General features: G+C 42.4%; 1 protein-coding gene across 4 annotated transcripts in view; it reads right to left on the reverse strand.

Annotated features, from left to right (window-relative positions):
• Window positions 1-1,407: 1,407 nt before the first annotated feature.
• TIMD4 (T cell immunoglobulin and mucin domain containing 4) overlaps window positions 1,408-24,894 on the reverse strand; it is a 32,632-nt gene continuing 9,145 nt past the window's right edge. The window contains exons 4-10 of one of the 4 annotated variants that reach the window (XM_045079606.1): window positions 24,434-24,517; window positions 23,241-23,324; window positions 5,841-5,887; window positions 4,345-4,435; window positions 3,829-3,899; window positions 3,040-3,079; window positions 1,408-2,132 (exon numbers count right to left, since the gene is read on the reverse strand). In XM_045079606.1, the coding sequence (XP_044935541.1) occupies window positions 3,068-3,079; window positions 3,829-3,899; window positions 4,345-4,435; window positions 5,841-5,887; window positions 23,241-23,324; window positions 24,434-24,517 (389 nt within the window). In that variant the 3' untranslated portion in view covers window positions 1,408-2,132; window positions 3,040-3,067. Of the gene's footprint in view, window positions 2,133-3,039; window positions 3,080-3,828; window positions 3,999-4,344; window positions 4,436-5,840; window positions 5,888-23,240; window positions 23,325-24,433; window positions 24,518-24,894 lie in introns of those variants that run through there. The other 3 variants (XM_045079605.1, XM_045079608.1, XM_045079607.1) reach the window with 3 other exon arrangements.

The raw sequence follows: 24,894 nt of genomic DNA on the forward strand, positions 1-24,894 counted from the left end.
CTTCATGAGTTAGTTCAACACATTCCCATTTAAATGTGTCCCACCTGGCTTCATTAAGGTTCCTGCCAGGTTCTCCACCTGCGGCTTCCTCTGCAAATGCAAATAAGATTCTGAGTAAATAATATGGAGACAAGGGAAGATTGAGCTATAAAGGGGTTAGGATGGGGTTGGGATAGGAGAACCATCAAAACACTCAGGTCGCCCTGGATTTGAGCAAACTGAAATCCATTTGGGACCCACGCAGGCCAATACTGCAGTTCTGTATGCACTGAATGTTAAACTAAGGCCCCAGTTGTGAAGTACAGGATAGTGGTTAAGAGCGTGGGGTCCTTCCAGCCTGGTTCAAGGCTCTGCTCTGTCATAGGGGGTTGGTCCATGCGACCTTAGGCAAGTTCCTTCACCTCTCTCTGCTTTTGTTTTCTCAACTCCAAAAGCAGGAGTAATATATCTTTTTCTGGGTTGCTGTGAGGATTCAGTGAGAAATGGCCTTGAAACAGTCAAGTACCTAGACCATAGCAAATGCTGCTTAAGGATTGGATATTATCTCTGATTTAACCTAGAAAGACCAAGGTCAAGGTTGCAGAATTAGTTTGTCATAAATCCTCAAGGTTGGATTGTGGACCCACCATGTAAAAATCAACTATAAGAACCACATCTCCATCAAAGTCCTTCCTTGTGCAAAAGGCAAATCAACACTGATTCCATTCTGTTGCATTTCCCATGTATGTTTTATCTCATTTAAATGTTTAAGCTCTCTAAGGGAAGCGATCCTCTCTCCTGGGCCCTAGATACTAGGAAGTTATTTGTAGGTGGCTACCAATTCATCCTGATTGCATGGAGAGGGAAAGAGGAATTACTAGACCTCTGACCAGGGAGTCTCAGCTTAAAGATTTATGTATCTTAATTCTTCATTTGGTAAAACCCACACCCTGCCTCCTAGACTTTGGAGTCTCAGACTAGTTTCCTTGTTCTAGCCTGTCATCCTGGGTTGCCCAGGACATTACTCTGACTAAGTTGGAGTGGTAAGTCCGTCCAATGGACACAGACGCTTTCCACTCTGAACAGCACAGGCACTTCCCTAGCCTCACTCATCTGTAGTAGCTGCTTGGCCTCAGGCAGAGCCCAGGGGCTTCTTCCACACCATGGCTAGAAGTCAGGAGATAGGACTCTCTGATCTGCATTTAGAAAAGGAGATTTCTGCCATGGCATGGAGAACAAATTGGAGGGGGGAGGACTGAAGACAGAAAGTCCAACCACGCCAGCTTAAATGAGGGCTCTGACACCCACTTCCACCTGGACCTTTACCTCCTGCTGTAGGAAACTCTTGACTCTGTGCCACCACACCTGTCCCCAGAGAGCCCTGGTTAAGGGAGAACCTTTTCTCAAAAAAGAAAATGTGAGCCGAAATGATGGTGAAGTTCTATATTGCTTCTGGCATTACTGATGAGACCCAGACCCAGGGTTGCTCCGACCATCCCTGGAGGGGGGCATGCACTCCAAAAGTTGGGCATAAACAGAGAGATACAAATGCATAGGAGGCAAGGGCAACTAGGGTCAAAAAGGAACCCAAAATTGTGTCCCAGACGCAAGGCAATTTGGAGAGACATGAGGTCCTTCTTCCTATATCCAGATAGCTGCCAGAGAGAAGAGAGATTACACATGTTCTGTGTAAACACAATGAATCTAGCTATGACCCATAAGCAGATGTTATCTGGAGACAGACTTTGTTTTAAATATTTCTAAGTCTCAGAACTGTCCTGAGATGGGATGATCTCCTTTAGATGTGGTAGTGAGCTCACCATCACCAAAGCTAATCAAGCACAGTCTGGACGATCACTTAGCATGATGCTACCTGGGAGATTAAAACACCTGGGAGAGAAGGTGCTAAAGGTCTCTAAAGTACTTCCATTTGTGAAATTAAAGCAAGACTGGACCATGACACCAGTGGAATCAACAGGGCTTTAAAAACAAAACAACACATTCTAAGACTTCTTTTGAAGATTCCCACATCATGTCCCCGTTCTCCATCCTGAGAAAAGGTGGCTTATTAGAGCGTGAAAAGACCGTCTTCGTCTTCTCTTCCATGCCGCATGTCACCAAAGTTGTTCTTACATTCTCCAACATTGTCTAGCCTGCAAGGAGAAAGGGGAGTGTGAGAATGGAAAACGCAATGACTGGAAAGAAATGGCCGTTGCTCACCCACAACATAACTAACCACGGTTGTCAGAGTTTTGAAAAGGGCTCAGACTCCTCCCATCTAAGCCTCTTCACTCACACATGGGAAAACCGATACTGTAGGAGATAAAGGGCTTTTCCCAGTCTATTCCAATAAGGGAATTAAACGTTTCTATATTAACAGAATATAAAATCAATATCACAATGTGTGTATGACTTTGGAAAGCTGCCTTGTTGAGTCTCAGTTTCCCTACTTGTTAATATTTATTTGGTAACAGATAATTTAGTATTGATGCAATTAAGGGAAGGCTATGGTCTTCAACAGAGTTTACACCGCTTCTTTTCATTTCTTTCCCCAAAAGCTATAGAACAGGACAGATGTCCAAAAATCTCTTTCCAGAGATGCTTTAAGCTATTTAAAACAAAACAAAACTGTTTCTGATGGTCTAATATTGGGCAGAGGAACCAAACCCCAAGAATGATATTCTTTTCATTTTCCACAGTGCCAACTCTCTTTCCCCATAAACTCCTGTTTAATAATGTCCTTTTAAAAATGAATTGCCCAGAGTGGAACAATTCTGAGCACAGAGGACAGAGGCATATCACTTTCTTTCTTTTGCATGCCGTGCTTCTATTAATGCAACCTGCCTTTGTTTTTATATTTAAGAGAAATATAACAGTGTTAATCAAGGCAAAGGTTAATGTGAGTTAAATCCCACATCTTTTTCACCTCTAATACCACACTTCTTTAACCCTTAATTTAAACAGAACACAAGCACAAGTCATTAAACCACTGAGTAGTATCTAATCATTTGTAACAGCTTGTGCAGTCATTACAACAATCAGTCATGCAAGATGAATTACCTTGTGTGTTTCGAGAAACAACTGGCTTTCATGACTTTCCCTGAAAAGACAAGGCCATGGGTAAGCAGGGTAGCTGTGCTAGAACATGTGAAATTCTGGGAAAGCCCAAAGCTGCCTTACCAAGAGCAGAGTTGGGACAAAGGTGAGAATTTAGGGGTTGGTTTTGGCAGACGAAGCCATTCCTTTTACTTCTTCGGGCCCCAAGGCAGTGCCCATCGGTTACGCATCTGTTCCCGTATTGTTGGCAATAAAGTTAAGCTGCTTCATTCTTACATCTTTGGCCACGCAGAGCTGAAGCACTCACTTGAGTTTTAAAACACTTCCTTATGAGACATACTCACAAATTCCAAAACTGTATGAGGACCAGTGGCCTCTGCCTTTACGAAGGGCTTTGCAGGAAGGCTAATGGCAGGCTTCCTACTGAGATCAGAATTTCCTTTGTCCGTGTTCACGGAACAGGTATTGAAACATGCAAGTTTCACTACTGTTGCGTGAAAGGCCCAAGATGGTTAGCAGTTCTATTTCCTCATTTACCACCTCAAAACAGTTTCTGTTAATGACTACAGAACAATTTCCCCCCATTTTACAACAGAACCAGATGTCACATACCTCTACTTTGCATGACAACTATAAACCCTGTTCCATGACTCCTTTTTACAGTGTGTTAAAACTATTTTTTTGAAGAGGTGTGTGGTGGGGTAGGGAGGTGTAAGGTCACAGACAGGTGGGGAATCTAATATGACTGTGGGTCCCACCCCCTGAGAAGTGCAGATCGGAGCATGCAAGTACCTTTGCACGGGATTCCAAGGGAATCCTTTTCCGCTGAGGTCTGTCTGTGGAGCCCAGGTTAACAAAGCTTGCTTTAAGGCAAGAAGAAGCCCGAGGTCATTCATGGCTTTCTTCCTGGGGCAGTCCTAGCCAGAGCAGCAGGCTGGACCATGGTTTCCTCTACCCTAAAACTATGATAATAATAGCATTTTTCACTTAAGGCAGTCATGAGGAGGAAAGGAGTTAGACACATCAGGAAAATAACAGCAGGACTGTCAGTGATTGAGTTTCCAGAAAAGTTCTTGCTTTTCTTTTCCAAAATATAAACTTCATCAGGAAGATGATACATGAAGGCTTTAGCATCCGAGGGAGAATAAGTTTCCCTGTTACGGCCCTGAATAGGATGGAGTCAGTGATGGAAATGGGACTCTGGGGGAAGGACACAGGGACAGGAAGTGGAATGAGGCCACGCCCACATCCTCCTGGATGCTCCCCAGTTCCCAAGGGCACCGTCCCACCTGGGCCTGCCCTCCTTACCTTGAAGGAAAAGTGCCACAAGCAATGCCAACAGTACGAATCCCAGGGAGGGAGCAATGATCGTCAGCCAGTCGGAGTTGATCATTTTTACCTGGTGAGACACAGGGATGGCGATTGGGCTAGTCCTTTCTGAACATTCCCCCCGCATGATTTTCCTGTTCCAATCACACCCTCCACTCGCCAGCAGCTTCACTGCTTCCCCCCCACCCCCAGCTTTGCCCGATAGGGCTCAAGATCGAGGCAAAGCACCCTTGCAAATCCAAATTTTTTAAGAAATCTTTGCAAATCTGGAATATTTACCCAGACCACCCAATTCTCCCCTCTATGACATCAGGCATATGGGCTGTGGGGTTCAGGGTTCTGAAGGTAGGAAATCTTCTGCCCAGTCCTGGGCAGCTCTCCTCACAGCTGATTTAGACCTCCGGAGGCAATAAGATTCAAGAAAAAAAGGAACTCATTTCTAATTTTCTACAGCACTGGTTCTCAAAGTGCAGCCAGGGGACCCATGAGATCAAAATGATTTTCACGAACATTATTTGCCATTTTCACTGTCATTCTCATAAGATGGACAGTGAGGTCTTCCCCGGGGTGGCATGACCAGTGATGTGCTGAGGTCATCCTTCCAATACTAGAATATGTAAGCAGATGCGACATTCTTTCTGCTTCCCATGCAGCCAGAAAGTCGAGAGTTTTGCAGAAACGTAAAACAATGCCACTAAGGCCATTTTTCTAATATGGTTCATTGGGGAAAATATAGTTGTATTTCATGTTATTCATGTTCACATGTCATGGATTTGTTTTGTTATTCTTGCTTTTAAATGAATTCATCAACATCATTTTCAATTTCCGTTTTAATGTTTGTAAGTCTAAAGGGGTCCTGACACCAAATCGTTTGAAAAGGGCTGTTCTTCAGGCAGCTCCTAGTTCTGGGGGGGGCCATGTCACCCCTGCTGCCTAGCCACATCCATTTCCTCACCTGCCTGGCCCTTTCTCGGACACAGCAGCAAGGAGAGCCAGCAATCTCCCTCTCAGGAGGGAGAAGGGAAGGAAGAAAGAAGGAATGCGGGGGGCCTTCCCTTTTTGCTTGTAGGTGTCAATTCTGCCTGCCGTTTTTACTTACAGCAGCTTGAATCACTTTGGTGACAATAAAAATTAATGAAGGGTACACTCAGCGACTAAGAAGGATGCTGGTGGCAAGTGTCGGTCCTGCAGGATGTCACTAATCCTGGGCCACACACAAGGCACACAGGATGATTTTTCTATGTTTTTGTATTTTTTATTTCTTTTTGTTTTTCAAAACATCTGCACGTAGAGAGGTAACGATAGGAACATGATTTCTTCCAGGAACACAAGGCATCAGCCTACAAATTGCTTAACTATTTCCCCTACCTACAGTTGCTGCTCAGATGTATCTGCCTCCCCAGTTCATTTCTGCAAACCTCTATTGTGGCTAAAAATCAAAGTCCTATGCTTCCAATACTTCTCAAAAATTTTACCTGTTCTGATTCAACTCCATTTTGCACAGGCATTTCTGTCTCCATTGCTGGGAAGGAAGAAGATTGGGGGAGAAATGTTTATATTTCCTCTGGGAGAATAAAATACCACATCCTGCAACAGGCATTTCAAAGCTCTTCTGGAATTTCAGTTGACATGTTTAATCTTTTAATCCCATCTTTCCTTTTTCATATAATTTATTTACAACACATTTGTTTTAAGATGGTTTTATCTGAAGCTCACCAACTATTCAACATTATCCTCCAGGAATATCTCCATTTTATAGATGGGTAGGACGGGGCATTGGGCCAGTAGACGACTAGGGTCTAAATTTTCAGCTGGTGCCAGCAATGTGTCTGGGGTTTTTAATCCAGCAAGAAAATGGAACGTCTATCAGTTAACAAATACTTATTAAGCATTTATCTGCTAGCTATACTATCACCCTTATTGACAAAACTTACAAGTTAATGCAGAAAACCAAATTTAAGCAAATAAGGTGAATAGCTGAAAAAATGTTATAATTGTGCAACGTTCTGGGAATAAAGAGTACAACGGTGCAATGTTCTAGGAATCAATAGTACAATAATAGTACAATAAATAGATATGTTTAGGGACATACCACAAGGATGGCTGAATGGCTGACCTGTTCTGGAGGAACAAAGGTAAATGTCCTTGAGAATGTAAATTTTAAGCTGAGACATAGACTCATTTATTTATAACTGATAGCTGAGTTTAAGCAAAACATACTCTGCTAAGCACTGTTCCAGGCACTAAGAATACTAAGATGAATTCAGCCCCTCCCCCCAACCATGAAATTCACAGTACATTAGAGAAGGCAGACCAGAAGGTCATTGCAGCCTCACAGGCCACTGGTGGTGATGGGGTATGCGAGGTTGCCAGGGAGCACAGGAGGAGGGAGAGGCACATAGCCCAACATCGTAGCTCAGTGAGAGCTGTTAGAATCAAACTCCTTGAGGACAATGTCCCTCTCTGCTTCCTCAACAGAGGGACCCTAACACTGCCTGGCACACACTCGGTGCTCAATAAGTGTTTGCTGAATGACTACCATCTGAGCTGAATTAAGATTGTGTTAGAATTAGCAAAGAAAGATGGTAAAGGCCTTTTAGGTAGGGCAGCATCAGCAAAGCCATGGAAGTGTGAACCAGCGTGGTTCCGTGTGGAATGGCAGGCAGCTGTGAAGGCAGAAGATGAGTGGGAGGGGGAATGGCCAGGATGACCACAGAGATGGGCAGGAACCAGTCAGGGAAGGCCTTAGTTTCATGCTGGTAAGTCTCCGTTTAATTCTGTAAGCAGTGGGAAACCGCAAAAAACATTTTAAGCGTGCTATGGTCCAGTTAAGAGGATAAGGAAATAGCCAAGATGAGAAGATCAATTATCCTCTGATGCCAGGTCTGAAATTCAGAGTTGACAGAAATGAAGGGAGAGAGGAGGATTCTAGAAATGCTTGGAAGGGAGATCAAGAGGATATGGACACTGAACATGGGGGTGAGGAAGAACCAAGTCTTAGATAACTCACAGATTCTTGCTTGAGACTCTGGACCATCGCCCCACTGTCCACCAAGACTGGCACAGCAGAAGCAGAAGGGTCCGTCCCGGGGAGACAGACGCCAAGCTCAAATTCACAGTCATGGCATAAGGTGCCTGAGAGACACACACAAACGCCAGTCGCCTCACTCGCAGTTGATGGATTTGAATTTGAATCAAACTCTAGGGAAGGTTGCAGTTGCAGATACTGATTCGGGAGTCATCAGTCTCCAGGGAGCAGTTAAAATCTTCTGAATGTATAAGAAATCCAAGGGTCACGTGTTCAGAGAAAGAAGAGCGGGGATCCTAAGAAACCCCAGCTCCTGAAAGGTAGACAGAGAAGGCGGGGAAAAGAGAGAAACAAACAGCAGAGAGCAGCAAGTAAAACCAGGGTCACATAAGCCAGGACAGGAGAAAATGCCTAGAAAGGACACGGAATCATATGGACAAGAAAACCTGCCTAAAGAAACAGAACCTAAAGCCACACGTATTCGAGGCCTGAGTAAAATAAAAATCAAGGTGAATAATTACTGAAATTGATCATTGTTTCTCTCAAGCTTCTTTGCACTCCAGGTGTAAGAAAAATGTGATGGGTTTTCTAAAGCTCATAATTTGGTACAAGAGAGCTTATTTGTTCGACAGGGAAAGTGACTTGTTGAATGCCTATGAGCCTAAAACTCTGAGGGGAAAATTCAGCGTGTTTTCATATCCTACAACTCAGTTATTGTTGTTTTTCTCTCCGCTATTATTCCCTAGAGCTGGAAATTACAGGTAAGAATTCAAAACTCCTACCTCTGTTCTGTCAAAATCCTGTAGTATTACAATCATTTGTGATAGATAAGACCGAAATTGAAACCATCAAAGAGAAAAGCCAGCCTAGGTCAGTTTTGTCAGAGCTAATCTGTATTTTAAATTGGAATTGTCTAGTAGGAGAGACATTTTGCAAACACAAACACTGCCAAGGAATACCGAACACTATTTCCTCTCCCTGCTCCCTTCCTCCTCCTCTTTCTTTTCTTCCTCCTCTTCCTCCTCCTCCTCTTCCTCTTCTTCTGAAAATGCCAAAAGCCCGAGTGGGAGGCGCTCCACAGAGATAGTGTTAGACACAGAAGAGCAGCAAGGAACACGAGTGGATGGTGATGTTTGATCCTTGGGAAACAGCAATGCTAGCAGCTGGGGGGTGGGGTAGACAAGCGAAGACTACTCGTTTCCTGGTCTTCTGTGCTATCTTGGCCCTGACATTCTTAAGACCCTGAACCCTTAAAAAAGCACATCCAGGCAAAGGCAGGACTTCCCCATACCCCAAACTTGCACAAAAAGCAGTTCTGGGAGAGGGGGACTATGGTAGGTTGAATAGTGTCCTCCTCAAATGTATGAGCACTCAGAAGCCCCGACTGCGGACTTTTAGAAATAGGGCATCTTTGCAGCTGTAATTAGTTTGAGGATATTGAGATGAAACCATCCTAGATTTAGGATAGGTCCTAAATCCAATGGCAGGTGTCCTTATAAGGTGAGAAGACGCAGAGAGACACACACACAAAGAAGGCCACAGAAAGACGGGCAGAGATCGAAGGGACATGGCCTCAAGGCAGGGAATTCTGGGGGCACTAGAAGCTGGAAGAGGCAAGAAAGTCTCTTCCCTTAGAGCCTTTAGAGAGAGCATGGGCCCCCTGACACCTCAACTTTAGCGTTTCTGACCTCCAAAATTGTGAGATAATACATTTGCGTTGTTTTGCACCACTACATTCTGGTAAATATTTACAGCATCCCTGGGAACGTCATACAGAGACACAGACCCTGTACAGGCTCATGGTCATTAAAATCTTCCATGGGAACCTCAGCCCTGGGGATGGGCACATGAGGGGAAGTTTGACCTTTCATTTAAATGTTTTTTTGTACACTTTGTACCTTCACCATATATATGTCTTCTATCTAAAAGAAATTAATTAACATTAATAACAATAAATAATCTTCAACTTAATTATACTTTTCCCAGGTCTATGGACTCACCAATACTTCTGATTAATATCAGATTTGCCTACAGGGTGAGAACGTATTTACATTTAAAAAATTACCCAAATATGGACTCTCTAGGTAGAGTTCTCATTGTAAATTAGTAAATTGGCTTTCTGGTTTAATTTTAGGTTCTTGATTGAATTCTTGATAGGCATGGGTACTCCAGCAAAATGGAATTCCTACAAAACTTAACCCCAGACCTTGAGCACTATGAGGCTGCCCCTGGGCCTCCCCTACCCTTCACTGTCACTGAGTATCTGTATGCTCCACATTTCTCGGCTGGGTGACCTCGGGCATGACATTTCCTCTCTCTGAGCCACAGTTTATTCATCTGAAAATGATGGTATTGCACAACTGATCTCCTATGTCCCTTTTACCCTTTATATTTATGGATGCCTTTTTACAAAAAATTTGAATGACCCAAGAAAATGATCATTTCACAGTAATTTTTTTAAAAGGATTTGAAGCTATACTTAGTATAGGAAATGAATATGTAAATATTTAAGAAACACATGCATCCCTCTTCCTCCACAAAGAAAATTTAAAATACTGAAAGACTAAATATATCTGACTTTGAGTGGAAATATTATAGGCAATTAAAATTTTTATCAGTACTCCTGTATACTTTCTAAATCTTCTCAAATGAGAAAACTTTAACTGTAGAATATATACCACGTGTTTAATCACTGAAACTTGGCAAGATGCCTGAGTCAAGAGCCAACTCATGTAGCATTTCTCTGAAACAACTCCACAGTGACCGTCTAAGTGAAACTTTGAAGACTGCTGTTAGAAACCCATTAACTCACAACTAAAGAAGAGCTAGGTGATGCTATTGGTAAAAGATATACCCCTAGGTATAAGAGTCTGGCATACAAAGATGTTCACGATATGTATATACTTTTTTAAAGATTATTTATTTAGTTAGTTGACAGAGAGAGATATCACAAGTAGGCAGAGAGGCAGCCCAGGGGTGGTGGGGGGAGCAGGCCCCCTGTTGAGCAGAGAGCCCGATGCCAGGACCCTGAGATCATGACCTGAGCTGAAGGCAGAGGCTTAACCCACTGAGCCACACAGGTGCTCCTGTATATATTTTTTTTACTTTTTTATTTGGTTGGTTTTAAAGAATGAATGCATGTAAAAACTGGGGAAATCCAAGTAGAGTTTGTAAACTTGTTAATTGTATGGTGCCAATGTCAATTTCCTACTTTAACCATGTGCTATAGTTAGGTAAGATGTTGGGGGGAAGCTGGAGGAATGCAAAGATTTCTCTGTACTATTTTTGCAAGTTTGCATTGAGTCTAAAATTGTCTCAAAACAAAAAGCTTTTAAAAAGTGGTTTAAATACCCACATTTCATATGGTTCAATCTAATATATGCATGACACACAGTGCTTTACAATAAAGATTTGTTAAACAAAAATTGGTGAATAAATGTTAAAGCAAATTTCAAAACGATTTTGTAAAAAATTTTTAAATTTTTGTAAAAAATAATGATAGATGTTACTATGTTATTAGAAAAAGAAAATGATCCAGAGCTCCTGGGTGGCTCAGTCGGTTAAGCATCAGGCTCTTGGTTTCAGCTCAGGTCATGATCTCAGGGTCCTGGAATTCAGCCTCACATTGGACTCTAAGCTATGCCTGGAGCCTGCTTTGGATTCTCTCTCTCCCTCTGCACCTCCCTCGCTCTCTCTCTAAAAATAAATATTTTTAAAAAAAAAGAAAAAGAAAATTATCTGAAAGGATATAGACCATACTGTTAGAGCAATTATTTCTTCTTCTGGGTCATTTAGGGTGAGTAGTTGGGGAGAATATTTGCAATGCTAGGAAATTCACTTTCTACTGTTTTACTGTACTTATTTTATAAAATAAAAAAATTAAGGGTAAATATGAAAACAATAACATAAAAACACTCGCTTTACCTTTAAAGAACTTACAATCCAGTAGGAAGCAGTTTTCAGTGCCTGTGCTAGATGAGCCCGTTGAAATAGACTCAATACTGCCCTTTCTAAAGAATGTTTCATATGTCTGGGTGGTGTAGATCAAGGGTTGGCAAACTATGGCCTGAAGGTCAAATCCACTCTGATGCCCATTTTTGTACAGCCTGAGAGCTAAGAATCATTTCTATATTTTTTAGTGATTGAGAATAAAACAAAATACGACTAACTCCTAACACATGTAAACTACAGGCAATTCATATTTCCACACCCATCAATGAAGTTTTGTTGGAGCAAGGCAGTATCCATCTGTTCACTTTACCTTGGGCTGGTTTTGCACAAAAGGGCCACTCTGAATAGTTAAGACCAACAGCATGGCTTGTAAGGCCTAAAACAGGTACCATCTCACCCTTTATAGGAAAAGTTTGCTGAGTTCTGGTGTAGTTATCAGAGCATAATTTTAATCTTAAAACCTTCAGACCCTCAGGCCCTAAGATCATGAGACTTCCCCTTCAAGGTGATTATGCCTAAGTTAGGAGACCTGAACCCACCCACTGAAATAAAACTATGTGCTCTGTGCAGATCTGGAATGGCACTGAATTTTTAGATAAGAGAATCTTTTAAAATCCACTTTGAATATCACCACTGTTCCATCCACTGGGCAGAAATTGGTTTCAAAATTACTTGGTACTCCCTTCAACATCAATTTATTGAGCCTTTATTAAGTCAGTGTGCCTGACATAGTGATAAGCACTTTAGGTAAATGATCTCATTTTATGCTTATACTATCCATTCTGCAGATGTATAAACTGAGGCTGAAAGAGTTTAAATCACTCACTTAAAGTAACACACACAATAAAAGGAAATTTGAACCCAACTCTGAATGACTCAAAAAATCATGATGATAGCCACTCCGAGAGAAAAGGTAAAGAGCATATTAAAATCCTGTTTGAAAATACAGACTCTCTGGCCTGTGCCAGAAATCAACTGGAAATAAAAGCACTCTATCTTCTTTGTGGGTACATTTATTACATATTTTGATTCATCATTAAATTAATAGACACAAGGACTTTACTTGTGTCTCTCTACTTTTAAACAAATTTAGTTCTGATATAAGTCAATCCAATGATACAATCTTAACATAATCATGGAATTTTTAAAAGTGACAACCTGAGGCCTTCAGTTCTTTCGTCTCAGGATCTGGCTTATGCTGCCCCTCTCTGGACAACTGGTGGTATGGTCTTAAATAATCCAAAGGAAAGAAAAAAGATGCCCAAATCTGTTGGAGTATTTTAGACTTGAAAAGAATTAGAAATTATCTCCTCTGATACCCCCCCTTTTTTATCATCACCAAGAGAAAAATTAAAATCTAGAGACAGTTTCATTTACTCAAGATTTCACACCAATGAGTAACAAAGGAAATGACTAGAACCCATATTTTCTGAACTTGCCTGGCAGCACTCACACAGATCTGAAATTTCCAAAAGTCTTTTGAAAACAAAAACACACATTTATTGACTTCACAAACTTCCCTTAAATTTCAGAGACCACTGAATGTTTTTAATATGAGCAATGATCAAAAAGAGCACTATGTACTTAAATAGATCAATCATTAGCTCTGAGAGTCAGATGTTCTTTAGCACCAGGGGCAAAATTGAGTGAGGACCTTTTTTTTTTTTCCAATTCTGGAAGGGAACAGAGACCAAAACGTTTTGGCACCCAATGTAGTTCCCAAAGCAGAAGGAATGGTAAGATGACTTCACTTTTTATGCTGATGAGATAATAGAAGGAAACCAGGGACTGTAGAACACCATTATCTAAGACTCACTGATCCTGGGTGGCTCAGTGGGTTGGCCTCTGCCTTAGGCTGGGGTCATGGTCCTAGGGTCCTGGGATCCTGGGATCAAGGCCCACATTGGGCTTTCTGCTCTCTGCCTGCCTCTCTGCCTCCTTGTGATCTCTTTCTTTCTGTTGAGTGAATAGATTAAAAAAAAAAAAAAAAAGACAGAGTTCCAAACTTGGCCTCAAGATTCCACTGCTTCTAAGGATTCCCCACCAACAAAAACATCATCATTGTGAGAACCCAGAGCTCTCACCTCAGACTTCTGCTCTTACGTGCCAATATCTGAGGGTCTCACTGAGGCATAGATAAGACCCCATCCCTAATCCTTCCCCCACAGAATCCTCTCTGAAGGGCAATGTCTGTAAGGCTCTTCCTACACCCAGATGATCAATAAATCTTGACTGAGGGAGATCTCAAAGTCCTCATTTTACCAAGAAACCTCAAAAGTATTAACAACAACAAGAACAATAATAATAAACAGACACCATATACCAAGCACTAAACCATACTACATGCCAGGCATAATGAGAAGGACTTCCATGTTTGATCTCAAAAAATGCTCTGCAGGAAATTCCATTATTGTGCTCACTGCACAGTGAGAATCCTGTGGCCTAGAGATGTCAGGTGACTTGCTCAAGTCACATAGCTAGGAGAGGAAAGAGCAAATCTCAGAGCCAAGGTTATCTACCTGCAGAGCCCAAGCTCTTATCCTCTGAGCTTTACAGCCTTTGGAAAACATGGCAAGCGCTCACACACACGTGCTATGGAAAGATCAGTACTGGAGAGTGAATATCTTGCTACTTGGTAGCAATCCATTTGGAACAGAAACCTCATCTTTGGCTGCTTTGGTGGGTGCAGTTTCTGGAAAGGAGATTCTAACTATTATTATTGGTGGTGATGATAATGAGCACGAGGTAAGCGTCTCGAAGTACACAAAACACTTTCACGCTTATTATTACTTTTGAACTTCAAAATAATCTACTGATGCTGCCCTCGGGTGGTTCAGTGGGTTAAGCCTCTGCCTTCAGCTCAGGTCATGATCTCAGGGTCCTGGAATCGAGCCCCGCATCGGGCTCCCTGCTCAGTGGGGAACCTGCTTCCCCCTCTCTCTGCTATTCCTCCTGTTCATGCTTTCTCTCTCTTTCTCTCTCTCAAATAAATAAATGAAGTCTTTTTTAAAAGTATTTTTTAAAAAATAAATCTGCAGAGGTAAGTAAATTTGGACAGAATTATTGTAAGGGGAGGAACCTGAAACTCAGGTCCCACATCTTGCCCAAGCCTGCATAGCTAGTAACAATTGCTAATAAATGGTAAAGGTCTGTTCAGTGGTAGCGTCATAACCAGCCAGGTTTACCTGAGGCATGGTTATTGTTGATTGAAAACTTTTCCCAGTTATATCTGCTTCCACACTCCACATCTGCCCCCTCGCACCTCCTCTGCCCCCCGATCCCACACCCCGCCTGGCGCTGTGCTTCTGAGCATCCCAGGGTTCAAGAGGCTGCCAGGGCTGGGACTCTTGTCAAGCCAATGACTTGATCACAGTGGGAGAACAGATGCTTCACCTCCTCCTAGAACTTGCCAAGGTGCGTCGTTTATCCTCCCCACTGGGAGACCAGAGATCTCTCCGGTGCCTAGCTCCGTGTCAGAGGAACATTCTGGTCTGCAGAGTGTCATCCAGCTCACTTGGTTTTCCAGTAACGAGGACCCATCTTAGGGCCGACTCCGGGTTCAGTGGCTGGCACCTTCTTTCTATTTCACTCTGTTTGCTTTCCACGGCCATACCTCTCTTAAAGCTTGGCAACCCTCTTTGTTCTTATTTGGTTGACCTTTCTGAAGGTGAGCAGTTAGATGTTAGAATTACACAAATTCAATCCCAACTTTATTAATGAAAAAATATCATTTGTACAGCTGGTAGAATAGAAATACTATTGCGAGAAGAACCATGAGAACCCACTCTTTGTCCTTTGCCTTTATCCCCAGACCGCCCGCCTACCAGCTGATTCGAGCCTGTGAACAGCGTGGCCGTGAGAGATAAAACAAACCGGCTAATGCCTCGCAAAAAATGTTGACTTTGAAATCAACTGCATCCAATTTCTTTGCTCCTAACAACGGCATTTGTGAGTGAAAATGAGCTTTGCTTCATTCCCCTGCCTTCCTCTGTGCCTTCTGCTGAACTTGGACTGAAAATGGTAATCCCCCTACAATTTCTTTGTGTCCTTGACCAACTGAGGACCCAGAAAAATGTCAAGTTTTGACACGGTTCGATTTTGTCTTTAATAAAATAGCACAGTGTCGGGGAAAGAGCTCTGCTTTGAGAGCCAGAAAAGAGTCCTACCTGAGGCCTCGTTCCCACTTCTCTTTGAACTTTTTTCAATGCCTTTCTGCCTCAGTTTCCTTCTATGTAGAACAAGGAGTATGCACTACACCAGCAAATCCTGAATGCCTTCTTGGGGCCAGGGATGGGCTAGCTTCAAAACAGTCTCCTGAAGAAGTTTGTTAAGCAAACAATTTCTTGGATTCACACCCAGAGGTCCTAATTCTGCAAGTCTTGGGTAGACTAGAGCAATCCATATTTTTACTAAGCACCCTGTGTTTCCAGGCCAAGGCCAAGTCTAGTAAACATGGACTGGATGACCAAAAGAGTTGAAGGTCTCGGTTCCTCAGTGTTCTCCTGTTCCCCTGGGAAGTCAACACGAGATCAGATGGTTCCATACCTTCATTTATTCTAGCCTCATTCCCTTTTCTCTTCCCTCCATTTCTAGACCAAACCCTACCTCCCTCATGTTTGACTGATCCCCTTCTCCTACACCAGGACCACCCTTGCTCTATTCACTCTCCCCTTTTCTAAATTATTCATCCTCAGACCCCTTGAGAGAACACCTAACACTCATTTCTTAACAGTGTGGACTTATTCTTTAACATCTTGGACTTTAGTAACTCCACCCATAGAGCTAAGGCTGTTCTCTTAACGGTCCCCCTGTCACAGTTCACAGCCACCTACGTGCTCATCCTATTGGACTGCCATTCTGAATTTCCTAACATTGGACTACTCCCTCCATTACCTTTGTCAGCCCAGCCCTCTCTGCACTCCTGCTTTCCTGGATCCTTTCCTGGTTTTGTTGTCTCCCTCTCCGCCTCCTCTCCCATGGTGGTTCTTCGTCTCCCTCTTCATCTCACACAGTATCTTTAGGTGATTTCACAGGAGCTTTAGTTACTCCTGTGCTAATGAGACAATATAATAAAGTGCTCAAGAGCTCAGTTTCAAGAACCAAGAGACCCAGGTTCAAATTCTGGAAAAAAATTTTTAAAGCTTATTTTATTTATTTGGGGGATTAGAAGAGGGACAGAGGGCAAGGGAGAGAACCAGACTCCCCAATGAGCGAGCGTGGAGCCTGACCAGGGTTTGATTCCAGGACCCTGAGATCAGGACCTGAGAGGAAATCAAGAGTCGGACACTTAACTGACTGAGCCACCCGGGCTCCCCCTGGCAAATTTCTTAACGTCTCCGAACTTGAGTCACTTTCCTTTATAATGGACATAATAATAGAATTTTTCTCACAGATCCAGACAATGCCTCACAATAAGACAATGTACTCAGGCTTGGTATATAATGAGCACTCAGTAAGTATCATTTACTATCAATGTTTCCCCAAATTATATCTATAGCCCTGAACTGTCCCTTATGAGACAATGTGTATTAAAGTATTGGTTAAGTAGCAAGTTCCTGTTCAGCAATTATGTGAATCACAGGAATTATTATTTGATCAGAGGTAAGTGCCAATCATCAAAGACCCCCATCCCCACCCCATCTGTAAGTCAACCCAGCCCCACATTTCCAAGGGGCCTTTGAACTCCAGCTCTCCCAAACAGATTTCACTCTTCCTCCTGGAGTTCCTTACTAGTTAACCTGTCACATCGATCTAATCTCCCAGGTACAGAGAATCCATCATCCTTCATTCTTACTTTGGTGATCAAAACCTCTTGATCTCAACTCCGAAGTGGCTCTGACTCTGTCACCTCTCGTAGTTACTGCTGCCATCATTCTAGTCTAGACACTCATCCCTGGCCTGAATTATTGCAGGAACCTCCTGAGTAGCCTCTCTGCCCCCAGGCTGGCTCTCACTCATACAACTTCCACACTCCAACTAGAGCAATGTCTCCTAAAACAGAACTGAAAATGTCATTCCCTACCCAGAAAGCATGAATTGTTCCTTATCATCCTGGAATAAAAATCTAAATTCTTCAGCCTATCAATCAAGTCCTTTAAAAACCTAGACCATACCTTGCTTCCTGTCTCCACTAGATTAAACTAAACTATTAGACAATCTCTAAAGATTTCCTGCTCTCAACAAGTCCCCGTCTCTTTGCTCATGCCATTCTACCTGCCTGTTCACCCTTCCCTGCACTAAGAAATGTTCTCATCCAAGGAGGAAAACTTTCCATACTTCTATCCCCAAACAAAACCCACTGGGTGATTGTTTGCTATGCACAGCCTGTCCCTCCCACTAAAGTGTGACCCCTATGGAGCAGATGTCACAACTCTTTTATTCCTGTGCCATGTATAGAGAGGCCGCTCAGTCAGCCATGCTTCATTAATGACAGATTTGAAAGGCTTTTACCAAAAATCACGTTACCTATTTCCATGTATCCAAACCAAATGCCAAGATAAAGACAGAAAATCTCATGTCCAACCACTTTGTCCTCTGAGAACCCTCTGACTCCATGGAAAGGTCAGTTTGCCCTGGAGCGTGAAGCTTGGGATGACTTTGTAAAATGGAAAGGTACAGTAATAGAACAGATCTTTCTAAAAGCATTGTTTCCCCATTGTCTCACCATCCTACCCTGGGACAAAAAAAAAAAAAAACTACTATAAAACTCTTAAGAGGGGGAAAATATTATCACCAAAGCATGTTCATGGGGTGCCTGGGTGGCTCAGTTGTTAAGCATCTGCCTTCAGCTCAGGTCATGATCCCAGGGTCCTGGGATCAAGCCACACATCAGGCTCCTTGCTCAGTGGGAAGCCTGCTTCTCCCTCCCCCACTCCCCCTGCTTGCATCCCCTACCTCTCTCTTTCTCTGTCAAATACATTTTAAAAATCTTTAAAAAAAAAAAAAAAAGCATGTTCTTTTATTTTCTAATTTTATTGGATTGATAGCAAAGTCCTCATGCATATATAGGTGCCTTACATTTGAAACCTTTCTGCAGCTTTGACTTCATGCTGGTGATAGGTAAAATGCTCCATCTAGGGGCTGAGAGGAAGTGAATCCTAATACTTTAGGAGCAAAAATGAAATCTCCTTTTGGGAAAGCTTCATTGAGAGACAGTGGCTGCTAATCCTCGAACAAAGGCCAATTATTCATGGAATCAGGAGAACTGGCCTCTGGTCTCATCTCTCTTCCCAAGTCACTGCACGGCCTCTCAACTCACAAGCCTTTCCTAGGTCTTCGTTTCCCATCTTCTCAGTTTTCGGTTTTCCACAGAAAACACCCCTCCCCCAGGAATTCATGAACACATGTTTAAAGCTCCTGAAACCTGGGTGTGAGCCTCAGCTCTTCCCCTGTCTAGCTGTGTGATCTTGGGCAAGTCATTCCACATCTCTGAGCATCATTTCTAGGCAGCCTTAGAGTGGACATGAGGATTTGCCAGCCTGGGTAGGGCCTCTTCTAATGATGTCTGCAGCGAATGCCTTAAAAGTGGAGGGGGCACTGAAGCAGGAGTTACATCCCTGTAGTTGTCTTATAAATGGTATAACATGAATCTGGAAACTCTCCTATGACTCACTCAACTACAGCTCTTTTTCCAGCATGACTCGGTTTTCAAGCCTACATTATAGAGTGGAACCTCTCTAGAATGAGCAATGTGAGACGGACAAAAGTCAAGGGGCAGAAGATGAACAGTGTCCAGAAGCAGGAATGAAACCAATAATTGGGAAATCTGAGGGCCCATGTAAAGGGACTCAGTGAAGAGCTTTCAGAATCTCAGATTTCCTCCATCCATGAGTAGAGAATGACTACTTTTCTAACTTCCCCAAGTTTGTAATTTTGTCACTCATTGGCTGTTTCCCTGGTATGGTTAGCATTAAAAAAAAAAAAAAAAAAAAAATCCTTAAACCAAAAAGTGTCTGTGTACTTATAAGGAACAGCAAGCCAGCTGGGAGCTGGTGGCAGCGGCCTCTTGTCACCTGCTGGAGTGGCCTACAGATGAAGGTGTGTGAGTAGGAAAAGCAGAAGAGGTGGAGAGAAAAGAGGAAATAGGTGTCTGGCAGGATGACTGTCATTTACCAGCCACTAGTCTGTCTCGTGCATTTCTTCATTGCACATTCCTATGAATTAAGCATTCCTATTATCTTCACTATACATTTTGAGGAAACTGCGATTTAGGAAAAGATAAAACAAGTAATTCACCTGAGGTTCTGGAAAACAAAAACAAAAACAAACCAAAACCCCCAAACAGCACCTCCATACACACACAAAATGGTAGAGCTGAGATAGAAGCCTGAGACTTAAGACCCTGTGGTGAGCTCTCAGTTCCCACTCAGTGCTACCTGGGAGACAGTGAGGGGGAAAGACTAGGAAGAAAGGATCAGAAATGTTACTGAGGCAGTAGAAGGACCAGAGGCATAATCAGCGGAAGACTTGATCCCAGGCTAATTGATGACAGCTTCAGGGTCCCTCCCTAGTTAGAGACTAGATCCTAATGGAACAATCTGGGACCATTTCACACATTCCTGCTGCCAAGAAACAATGAAATTAACCCTCAGGCTGGACAGAATGATTTGAGTTCCTAAGCACCTGAAGGGATCAGAGCTTATATTCCTCGAACAGACTCTCTTTAGCTGAGGGGAGACACCTATGAGTCTTTTTATTGTTGATGTTTGTGTTTGAATTATGGCTCCAAACCATCTGGAGTTTTGCAGCATTCCTGGAGAATCTCAAGAAATGTCCTAGACTTTTCCCTCTGAAAAAAAAAATGTGTGTGCAGATATACACACAGAATGATGTATATAATTTCACGGGGTTCATACCCTCTAGCCTATCCATAGACAATCCACCCAGGAGCCCATGGACATAGTTTAAAATCCCTGAGGTCTAGGTGTGATTCCCAACTCTTCCTCTCCCATCTGTGTGGGCAAGTCACTCCACATCTCTGAACTCCATTCTAGGGAGCCCTGGAATGAGAATGAAGAATTGTTACGCTGGGCAATGTTAATTTTAGGGAATAATAATTTTGACCAGATCTTCTTGAAGGGTTTAAACCAGCCCGCATTTATGGGAGGCTTGCCATCCAAAATTACATAAAGGAATGAGGAGGGGGTCAGGGATATTTAGCCAAGGGAAAAAACCCACAGAAACATGCGGGCTCCGAAATGAGTTGAAACAATTTTCATGGGGATGAAGAAGTAGGATTCATTCTGAATTATTCTGTAAGTGGCTCCAGAGGAGCAGGAAGCCTCTCAACATGGTGTCAGAGTGGCATCACAGTTGAACAGACACAGATTACACGGAGGCTGTCATTTACCATAAGTTAATAACCGTCACGGGCTCTGAAACAGAGGTGACAATGGTACCCATCTCCTAGGATTTTTGAAAAGTCAACTGAAGTAATGTGCTTAACACGCACAGTGTTAAAACAGAGACTTCAGTGGATGGTAACTTCTCTAATAATGTCTCTGACCCTCCATTTCTTTGCCTGTAAAAGGGGGATATTCTCTGTACCCGATAAGAAGGTCACTGTGAGATTTAAATCAGAAAATGCACACAAAAATACCCTACCTACAGCACCTGATACATAATTGAGTCCTCAGCAGGTGGGAAGTGCAATGATGATTATTACAAAGTTTTCGTGACAAAAATCAATGGGAAGAGAGGACGGTAAAGGAAATGAATATAACCTTTTATTTCAAAATGGAAGGGGAGGCATAAATAAATAAATAAATAAATGTGTATATATATGCATGTATGTGTATATATATGTATATGTATTTATGTATGTGTGTGTGTATATATATATATATATATATACATATATATGTATGTATGTATATGCACAGACTCAGAGCTAGACTTCCTGCATCTGCACTTCAGAGCAGTGTGGCTTGGGAAATTTGCACAAAATAGGGATATAAGCATCAGCTAAAAAGGAATCGAATGAAGTGACCCATGAGAAGAGCTTGGCTCCACACCAGCATGTAACATGCGTTCAATAAATCCTGGTCTCTTCCATAACAACTAACGGTAACACAGAGATAGACCTTCTTATAACAAGCTCCTCTTCAGCGGTGTAGGCAAGTGTTCTCTCTCCTCTGGGATTTATCAAGGAAGAGAGAAATGAAATTACCAGAGACATTACAGAAGAGTGTAAAACATCAAGATGACCTCTTGTTCCCTTGCAATTCAGTGCAAGATAAGTCTGAGTTTAAGTGGAATGAATGGTAACATTTTGAAAAGTCCTTGCCTACCCTCCATGATTTTTCTAGTGGCTACCTTCCCTTCTGCCAGAAAATAGCCCCCCACCTTTATCCCACACCACAGAAAAAGAAGGTTTGGAACTTGGGCATCTAGCTTCTCTTCGATTCACAACAACTAGTCCAGATTTTCTGTTTTGCTGCTGGAAAAGGTAGCACATGCCAAAGCTTTTCAACATGAGATCAGCCTTGCATTTCATCTTGACTTGTAGTCTTCCTTCAAAACGTATCCCCCCGCCACTCACTCTTGTCTGTCCCCTCTGATTGTGTCTTCTGAGCCTTTGCAAGTGATGTCCCATTGCCTCCTTCACAGAGCTAAAGAACTATCATTTTCTGGCTAGTAAGCATATAGAAAGATGCTCAAACTCTTTGTTAATCAGAACAGCAAAAGCATAAGATGACATTTTTTCCTTGGGAGATTAAAAAAAAATTTAAAAATGGTCATATCAAGTGTAGGAAGGATGTAGGAGGGCAGACCCTCTCTGGATGGGAAAATAAATTGGCAAGGTCTTTCTGGAAGACAATTTTGCAATGGCTATTGAATTTAAAAGTGGACATTTCTTTCAGTCCAGCATTTCTCCTTCTAGTCATCACCCTAGTGATAGAAACACCAGCATAGACACTTAAGGCAACTGTCACATACAAGGATGACCCCTGCTAACTACTTATGGTAATGAGCTATTTGAACAACCTCAATGTCCCTTAGTGGGCAATGATACTATAAGTATCCATAGTATAAAATACCATACAGCAATTTAACACAATGAAGCAAATCTACATGGACTGGAAAAGAAAGTGGTCCAATATATAACGTCAAATGAATAAAACAAAATAGAGAAGGCTACGTACGCTAGGACAGAATTTTTTAAAAAACCCACACACAAAACAAAGCTGAATTTTTTCTATATCTATACACACACATAAACAAATAGAAAAAGATCTGAAGAATGCTCCTTTTTAACTAATAGCAATGATTATCTCAGAGGAAGTGCTGGGATTCAAGACAGGGAGTCAAAGAGAATTCTTTGCTACTCTTTTTATGTCTCCCTAACAAAAATACATTAGTGCAGTATTTGGGCAATCTACCATAAACTACTAACTTTTTTTTAATGAATGAATGATTTTCTGGCACTTCTACCTTCAAGACAGAAGCAGCTAAGGAAGAAGGAGAATCCCAGCAGAGGGGTTTCAGAAATAAGGCAGAGGAGGGGACGCCTGGGTGGCTCAGTGGGTTAAGCTGCTGCCTTCGGCTCAGGTCATGATCTCAGGGTCCTGGAATCGAGTCCCGCATCGGGCTCTCTGCTTGGCGGGGAGCCTGCTTCCCTCTCTCTCTCTGCCTGCCTCTCCATCTACTTGTGATTTCTCGCTGTCAAATAAATAAATAAAATCTTAAAAAAAAAAAAAAAAGAAAGAAGGCAGAGGAGGGAAGAAGCCAGCTCAGAAGATGTTAGCACATTTCACTTTTATCCTAGCTTGTGGGAAGACAGAGGATGTGACCACAATGGAACCAAAAGAGCTGAATCCCAAGAAAAGCAGGCATATGACAGATCAGATTGTTCCCACGGCCAAAGACAAAACCACGAAGGAGCACATCCCCTTACCTCCTGTCTGAGGAAAAGTCACTGGGTCACTCATTTCCCACATGGAGACCTGGGATGTTGACTGGAGAAACCAGGCTTCAGACTCTGAAGGAAAAAAAAAAAAAGAGAGAGAAAACAAGCTTAGTAAATACCTATCTTTTTTTATTTTTGGTGCCTCACTGTCCCCTAAACTAACTTCTGTCATAAAAAATAAAAGAAAGCCAATGTTTACTGAGCATGTAGTACATGTCAGACAGTGTTCTAAGTGATCTCCTTGCATGCTCTCATTTAATCCTCAGAAAGAGACAAGGATGGGTGTTATTAGTTCCATTTTACCAATGTGGAAGCCAAGGCCCAGAGAGACAAAATAACTTTCCCAGAGTCACACAACAGATAAGAAGCAGGACTTATGCCCAGGCACTGTGACTCCAGAGCTGTGTGCTCTGTGACCGCCCCCCCCCCCCCATCATACTACCTCCCTATGCTGTACTAATGTAAGAACGGATTGCTTTTTTTTTTTTTTTACACTCCATAGATATCTGCTTCCTTCCTCTTGAATATAACCCCATAAGTAATATCTTCCACTTGAGGCACTCAGCCGTGACCATTAGATGCATGAAGTTATACAGCTCTCCAACTCACCTGGGAAGAAACCGAGGCCAGAGACCCCTGGCAAAAAGGAGTAAAAGAGGGAGCCAAGGCTGGGCAGTTCTCTCTGGCAGCCCCATGGATGTGAATCATGCCTTATCTTTAGGGTAGTCTCTGCCCTTGGGCCCTAGTAAATACCTAAAGAAGGCTTGAGGGATGGATGAAAGGTCATATGTATGAAAGAATTCTCCCTCTACTACAGAAAGCCAGTGAGACAAGTGAGGATATCCCTCAAAGGGATCTACAGAGATCCTTGTGCTTGGAATTAGGATGAGACAGCTAAGCACTACCTCGCCTAAACCGGAAAGGCAAATATTCCAGAGAGTGCTACCATGAAGAATTGCTGAAAAACAAATCAAAGTCAGTCCCAATCTCTCTCCCTCTCTTTATCTCTCTTTCCCTAGCCCCCTTTCTCTCAAAGCCACAAGAGTGAATGAGCCACAAATATTGTCCAGTTTGCCCTAGGTGGGGTTCATGGCAAAGTCATCTCTAATCATCTGATTCAACAATATTTTACTCTCCTCAGTGTAAGAAATGAGGAAAAGAAAAAGAAATTGTCCACGTACCTTTGGATGTCAGCAAGGCAGTGCTTCCAGAAGTCACCTCCGTGCTTCTCTCAGGGTCTTTGGAGAGAAAGGAAGTTTCTGACTCTGGAAGAGAAAAAAAGTTCAGTAAAAGGGAGCAAATAATAAGTGTTTGTGCCGAGTGCTGGGATTTGGGCCTATTTTTATAGTTGTCTTTCGTGCTTTTTTATGTATTTCAGGTTTTCTTCAAGGATTCCAAGTAATTTTTAGGATCAAGGGGCGAAAACTATAAACTTATATTTTAAGAAGATTATTTTAAAGGCCAAAAGAATAAAAAATACATACAAAAGTTGACTGGTTTATGGTTCATGACTAGTAGCTAGTAGTACTTGCTACTAGTACTAGTACTACTACTACTAGTAGTAGTGTTACTAGCTACTAGTACTAACTAGTAGCTAGTACCTAGTTCATTTACTAGGTACAAGGACTAGTAAATTCAATGT

This window comes from Mustela putorius, unplaced genomic scaffold (assembly GCF_011764305.1).
Source record: "Mustela putorius furo isolate JIRA1106 unplaced genomic scaffold, ASM1176430v1.1 tig00000407_pilon_pilon_pilon, whole genome shotgun sequence".
NCBI classification, from domain to species: domain Eukaryota; kingdom Metazoa; phylum Chordata; class Mammalia; order Carnivora; family Mustelidae; genus Mustela; species Mustela putorius.